This window comes from Ostrea edulis, chromosome 10, assembly GCF_947568905.1.
Source record: "Ostrea edulis chromosome 10, xbOstEdul1.1, whole genome shotgun sequence".
Lineage (NCBI taxonomy): Eukaryota > Metazoa > Mollusca > Bivalvia > Ostreida > Ostreidae > Ostrea > Ostrea edulis.
Window position 1 is genome coordinate 1,957,486 of NC_079173.1, and position 8,024 is coordinate 1,965,509.

The window sequence follows — 8,024 nt, forward strand, 5'->3', positions numbered from 1 at the left end:
AATTTTTTGCAAAATTTATCCGCAAACATAACCAAATCCGTGTGTTTTTCACATGTGTGTAAACAGCCTGTGTGTACTCCAAGAAGTAGCATCAGTTACCAACATCAAATAGTTCCTTAGTAAACTACAATTACCCAGGATTTCCTAATCGGGATGAAAAAATTGAGAGAAAAGAATAAAAGGAAATCAATCTAATTAAAATTAGATCTTCCATCCGCTCCCCGGTTTTCTATATGTCGTGTCCATCTAAAACCGGGGAGCGGATGGAAGATCTAATTCTAATTAGATTTGAAAAGCAAATGAGAAAATCGCGCGTGTAAGAAAAATTCTTTTAAATATGTGAAACTAAAATACACTGAGTTCATCTTGATTTTGATTGGACAATTACATGTACCATTGTGATTCCTTAATATCCGCGGTATGACAAAGGGGAACTACACATTCTTTCAATTTTCTATGAAAAGAATTCAACTTGTTAAATAAAACAACAACAAATCTGTTGACTATATGCATAGGTAATAGCTCACATTGATTCTCTTTGTGCCAAAATTCGCACATTTTCGGCAATAATTGGTAATGACAGGTTACAAAACATGGTCTAGCCTAGTTCTTAATTCCACGGTTAAAAATTAAACACATTTATCTTTTATTTTGTAACTTTCTTTCTATTCTGTTTAAGGTCGGATAGTTTGAATAGGTCTTTTTTGCCTTCTAAAACGTTGTTCATAAACGTCGACGTCATGACGCTATATTATATGCGGTTTTTTTCTAGAAACAACGCTATATTTAACTAACGCTTACAAGAAAACGACAAAAGACATAGGAAAAAATTAATGTGTTCTGACACTGGCATATTGTGGACATTTTATGTATTTAATTTGATCAAATTTGTAGACAGGGCCGATTTTGCTTCCTAACGTACCTAGCTCTTTTCATTTGATTATAATGAAAGCCTTTGCGCAGACCAACCCTTCTTATAGACCTACTTCTGTGATTTATGGTAGTCATATTTCCATATTATTTAGTAAATATCATGGATAATTCACTAGCATTACGACAATAATTTTGATTAGGAAAAAAAAAATCACACACTATTTATGAAATGTTGGACGTTTCATAAATATCGGTAGTGATGAAATATTTGGGTTCTCAACAATAATGGGTATCGGCACATCAACAATTTAAGAAGAAAAAAAAACATTAAGGGCAAGATCAAACGTTTAATGGGTATCGATACATCAACAATTGAAGGGAAAAAAACATTAAGGGCAAGATCAAACGTTTAATGTTTGGTAAAAAAAAAAAAAAAAAAAAAAGACAACATTTAATTCACATATAGTTTTCATCAAGATCCCCCCCCCCCCACCCTTAAGAATGTTCACCCAAATCGATTATCATGCAATAAAACGATCGAGCTGAATTACAATATAGGCCCATACATTTTCTAATGTTTATTAACAAACGTAGTTTTTAAATGTAATAAATGTTATTTCTAAACATATGGGTCACTTCAGTCTTGTTCGCTGTGCTGCAATATTATTCACGCATTATAATAAAATTGATGTTCGATGACTGAAACTTGCGGCAGTTTTTTTTAACCCCCCCCCCCTTCCCCCAAAATATTTGAATTAAGATTTTCATCAGACATTGAGCTTTTTTGATCTTTTCCCAAATATCTAAGACCAAAACCTGGCATCCTAAAATGAAATTATCACTTTCGATTTCGTTAAAGTTTCTCTCTGTTTATGTCTGAATCTGTCTGTCTTTCCAATCCTCATGATGGATACTTGGAAATCTTTCTCTCTGTCATATATCATATTTTAAAAATGAACTACTTGGATTATTGATTCTCAGCCCACCGCTTATATGATATTAGCACATTTTACCAACCATATTGGGAGTATGATCAATGAATCTAAAATAATTATATATCCCCCCCCCCCTCTTCTATTTCATACCATTGTTTGAAAAAAAAATTACGATGTTACGTGCCTGTATATAGATCTATGTACTCATCAAGTAAATATTTATTATATTTCAAGTAGATTTAAAACTCTTGATTCTAACGGTAATTTTCAGTAATCATGCATAATTATACAGATGCTAATATTTCTAACTTTTTTTACATAGTTGTAAGGCCTAAACGTTGCTAAAACAGTAATTCATGAACCCAAGAGAAGACTTGAACATTCTATCAAATATGACAGTTACTTGTGATTGATAATCATGACGTCTTTCTTTAGAAGTATGCAAAAATTACGTCACATTTTTCTCTTGACGTTTTAAAAAACTGTTTTGCTTGGAACACCTCATTTGAAATATATTTATGCAAATATTTTTGGCCCGTACTGTACGTTGTCAATGTAAACAAGGTTCAATACTATTTTTAGATGATAGGTAACTGTTGGATTAACCTATTTACCTTTATATTGGCAGTACTATTGCATATATATGATTTTATAAGCGACAGGAACATTTCATTTGTTTGCATTTCAATGACCCGAACTGGATTTCTTCATAAACTGATATTTTTTAGATTGTAATTATTAATACATTATATCATTGTGGTCGCTAAAACAATAACAAGAACATTTTAAAGTTGTGATTAATTTTCTTATATCACTGTATGTACAATTCGTTGCTATGCGCTACATGGCGATCCGCCTGTGCACAAACGTCAAAATCAGACACCTGGTTAGATATAAAAATTAAAAAAAAAAAAAGAAATTGGCCACAGCCAACGGCCAGAACGAAACTTGCACAATTACTTCTTTTGAAGATAATCTATCTCTAGTTTACTGCTTTTTGTGGCCGATGCATGTGGCCACATGGAATTCTCTCATAAAAGGTAGAAAAAGTGAAGAAAATCGTCCATTTTTCGGATTTCGGATAGGTTTCAGGGTTTGACATTAACTTTTTTGGGGCACTAGACCAATCGGGCTACTTAAAATGATTTTTGCTAGACCTGACCTTACATCCACTAGCCCTGACCAACGTTCCAGAAAAAAATCTTATAAGATTCTCCATATCTAAATACATGTACTTAATTTAAATGAAAAATGTTAAGTTTGAACTAAAATGCATTTAATTGTCTCAAAAAAATCTTTAATCTCGTCATTCAATTTGATGCTTTTACTTTCAACCCTTTTTCTAGTTTCTTTAAATTTTTACCGGCACGGAAATTCTTTAATGCATTTAGAATAAATTGACCTCAATATTTTTTTTTTAAATTTCTATTTCATAAGCCCTGCTTTGTTTCTACCCAACGTTTTCCTTTTTTTCTTTCTTGAGACATCTTTTGCTTTCATTGAGGGCGAGATTTCATATTTGATTATATAGACATTCCCGCACATATGTTTAATAAACACTTTCTTATATTCAATTCAAATGAACTGTTTTGGTTTTTTTTTTTAATGAAAATGAATTCAATAATTCTATTTAACCAAAACATAACTTTACACACATTAACAATGTGTAGATGTCGTAGAACATCACTTACGACCGCGACTTATTAGAACTAAAGATAGAGATTATGTCATCATGCAGTTCAAAATTGCTCACAAACTCTTTACAGTTATTTTTTTTTTATGAATAAAATATCTTATGATTTAAAGTAAAGTTTCTTAAATTTGTTTATATTTTCAACATGACCAATCGGACTAGTAAATAAACATTTTACCCGACCGGACCTATCATTTAGTAGTCTCGGTCGGTCGGACGTGCCTTAGTGTCAAACCCTGAGTTTGAATAGTACTCAACATTACAAGAGACCAAGCTCCGGTCAGCTCAGTATATTCCGTTACGCTACAACTCCAATATTCGTAGGGGAAAGTAGTCCCGGAGAATTTGACGCTGTACGGAGTTTGTACAAGAGACCTAGATCCGCCTATATGATTGTGTATATATAGATACTAGGGATCATCAACTTCATATACATCAATGATTTGTATTGATAATTGTTCTTCATTTTTGAAGTATTTTACAGGGGCTAGTTATGATAACAAACGTACCTAGCTCTATCTTGGTACCAGTAGAAAGATATTGCCACAAGAAATGCTCGTGTGCAATCTGAAAGCTCTAATATTTACCATTTAGAAGTAATGACCAATGTCAATTTTTTAAAAAGTAGGTCAAATGTCAAGGTCAAAAGGTTTAGTACCCACGGAAAGGTCTTGTCACATGGAATACGCATGTGAAATATCAAAGCTCTAGCACTTACTGTTCAAAGGTTATTAGCAAGGTTAAAGTTTCAGACAGAATTACAGACATGACAATTTTATGTCCACCGATCTTCGATCTCGGGGGCATACAAATCATTTAATGATATAAATATATACAAATCGTCGTTTTATACGTTTTAATTTTCACCCCCTGAAAACATTTCGTTTACCGTATTTTGAGGTATAGCGCATTTGCTGACGATACGGCCGACTCGGAAATCTAAATGGAAAACACCGGTTTCCAATAATAGACAAGCATGTTATAGCCAACGTTTTTGATGTTTTGTTAACCAAGATAAATAACTGCCGCAGTTTAGCATTACTGACATTTATATGAGTCGTTCTTTACTTAATAAACCATTTTCCTATTCGGAATGATGAACAGTACAATATTTTCATAGACCTGTGCATTCATATTACACAACAACCCTTTTACATATGGCATTAAGAGGAAGAAATAAAATACTGCAAGCAAGAGTATATGTATATAAAAATCATCATTAAATTTCAAGCCAATTAGCTATGTTGCTGTTTCAAGTAAAAGCTGGATAGTATAAGAATTTTTGAATATCAATGGTGGTAGTAAATTAATCATATAAATATTTAAAATGTCATTGCTGATGGAATTTACTAAAAAATAAATAATAAAAGTAAAGATAGAAAAGAAAGGTATATTGAGCCAATTGCAAACACACACATAAACGCTGCATAGATAGAAAGAGCAGAAGCAACAGAAAGTGTAAGGGGGCCAGTATAAATTCAGCAGAATGAAACTTAAAAGCATATACATTTTAATCTATTTCACATGTATATATTAATGCTAGGATTGAATGAACATGAAAATTGAATTCAAGGACACATGTACAATATTATATATTTCACTATATAGAACATGGAACATATTTTAATTACCTATCCGACAAGGGCCCTCAAGGGGCAGCATGAAAATGCATACAAATAATGTACATATACATATACAAGTAAAGAAAGAAGTGATTACATAACACATAGTTATATACAAATACAGTGTCATATATTGTTCAAAATAATTCATCATTGAGTTTAGTGAAAAAAAAAAAGAAAAATTTTTTTTTTTTCTATAGCACCACAAAAAGATTTTTTCAACAACAAACTTTTCACATTTAATCAAAATATGAATCTCATCACCCAATGAACCGGAGTTGCATTTGTTCCATATTCGTTCATTCCTAGTAATACCTGAATATCTACCAACTTCAATCATTAAGTTTATGAGCTGATATCTGTAACTTACAAATAGATCTTGTAATATCAAAAATTTTATTTTATTAAGATAGTTCTCAAAACCAAAGTGCTCCTTAAGTTTAAAATAAGTGCACAGTTTCCCATCAATTAAATTATTTTGATTATTGTACCTTTTAAGTTCTCTAAAACTACTTGGCCAATTTTGGTATATTGCATCAAGGGTTAAAGTTTTTCAGTAAACTAGACTACTTAAAGCAAATAAACTTAATGCATACATATATGACAATTTTTTGACATTTTGAATTTTTAGCTCATCTAGTTTTTTTTTAGTTTTACCTATTTTATAAGGAAGGTCTTTCATATCTTGTACATATATTTATTATTGCAAGACATTATATTTCATATCATGACCTTAGACCTTGTGACCTTGAATTTGGAATTTGACCTGCTTTTAAGAAAACATAAATGATAAAATGTATTTATAAGTATTCTAGGTGTGGCTATCATATTTTGTGTATAAATCCATTATGGCAAGATCTTGTGACGCAATGGCATTTGATATTTTGACTATTCATGGGAAAATGGGATCGATTAAAATAATCTTTTAAAATTCACAACAGCTGAACAATAGCAGGGCCTAGATGACACAGGTGAGCAATATGACCCATGGGCCTCTTGTTTACAGATTACATGGTTAGCAGAACTTTGCCAAATATGAAATTTCATGGCTATACTTCATTTCTAAGCATTTTTACTTCATATTAACGAATGGTACCTCAACCAATGAATCATCACGTCATGCTATATTTCACTGCATTTCTAAAACTTTTCATTGTGAAAGTGCAACTAATTCTTATTATGCCCCCATTCAAAGAAGTATGTGTTTTACAAACATCTGTTGTTGCATTACATTTCCTTGGACTAAAATATCGCTTTTGCATTGGTTTAATTATGCTATATAAATGCCGTTTATATAACTGTCTGATTGATATAATTATGTGATAGTTGACAATATGGCGTAATCATAACCGAATCAACCATGTTTATATTTCAATTCATACATATCACTTGCCACGGGCCTCATCAACTGTAAACGAAAAGTTAAAAGGTATCAGACACCATCTTGTACCTTGCCATGACTGTCTATGGATATATATATATACTGAGAAAAAGGGTACACGGAGTCTATCATAATATTTGTATGTACAGTGTAGCAGGCATATTTTTGAAAGAGAATCGGGGGCTCCGTGGAATTCGCGGAAACAACGAAAACAGCAGAAATGTACCGAAAACACCAATGTATCATTATTAAAAAAAGAATTACAAGAACTGAATGATTTATGGCTAATTTCTAAATGACGGAGGGGGGGGGGTGGATCATTTCGGAAATTTTATTTATGATATTATTTCTTTATTTTTTATTTATTTATCTATTTTGTTTTCGGTTTATCACACAATGACAATAACCATGGCTATATTTTCATAAACTAAACTACATCAGTGTAGAGAACATACCAGATATACACAATACAAATCAGCACATACGCAATTAGTTTTTAGGTTAGGTTTAATCCTCTTCGTGCTAGGAAGCACATAAGGCCTTCACTGAGGATCGCCATCTCTGTCTGTCTGCTGCCATGTTCTGAATCCGGCCCCAAGTCCATCCACACTCCTTCATCTCTTTCTCTACTGATCGCCGCCATGTTTCTTTTGGTCTCCCTCTATTTCTCTTTCCTGCTGGTGTCCATCTCATGGCGATCTTTGGGATTGATGTTGCTCCCATCCTGTGGACATGTCCGATCCATTTCCATCGTCTCATCTTGATCATCTCAGATATTGGTGATGTTGACGTTCTCTGATATAAATCTTTGTTGCTGATGGTGTTGGGCCAGAAGACCTTCAGAATCCGCCGTAGGCATTTGGTCTGGAAGACATCCAGTCTGTGGACAAAACCTTTGGTCACCTTCCACGACTCGGCACCATATAGGAGGACTCCAATGATGTTACTCTTGAATATCCTGATTTTGGTCTTGATGCTGATGGCTGTTGACTTCCAGATGTTCCTCAGGCTTGCGAAGGCTGCTCTTGCTTTGGCTATTCTGCTCTCTACATCAGATGTTGAATCCCCATCGGCTGTGATCTTACTGCCGAGGTAAACAAACTCTGAGACTTCCTCTACTACGTTGTTCCCAATATTCACTTCTCTTTCTGTTTTGTTGTTAACTTTCATGATCTTCGTCTCTCCGGTGTTGATGTTGAGACATACGCAATTAGTAAACCTCTTAATCAACATGGAGGTGGAACTGTCCTTGATATGATAGGTTGCAAAGTATTTTTATTCTTCATTAATGCGGAGACAGTCAGTTATTTTCAAAAATTAAGAATGTAAATTATGTGTATATGTATCAACATCTACATATATATGGTTTTATACTTTTTCCATTATCTCCTAAAACACATTGCTGTACTGCAGATATTTACTTACAACATGTATATATGTTTTCATGTTTGTTTTTCCTTTATTTCTTAACAATGTGCTTCTTGTTTCTTTCTTTATTTGTGTTTAAAGTGACATATAGG

The 8,024-nt window shown here is 32.9% G+C and overlaps 1 protein-coding gene across 1 annotated transcript; it reads right to left on the reverse strand.

The window, feature by feature from the left end:
* Positions 1-7,026: 7,026 nt before the first annotated feature.
* LOC125666317 (uncharacterized) lies at positions 7,027-7,737 on the reverse strand. Its single transcript, XM_048899494.2, has one exon. The coding sequence runs from the start codon at positions 7,735-7,737 to the stop codon at positions 7,027-7,029; it is 711 nt and encodes a 236-aa protein (XP_048755451.2).
* Positions 7,738-8,024: the final 287 nt, after the last annotated feature.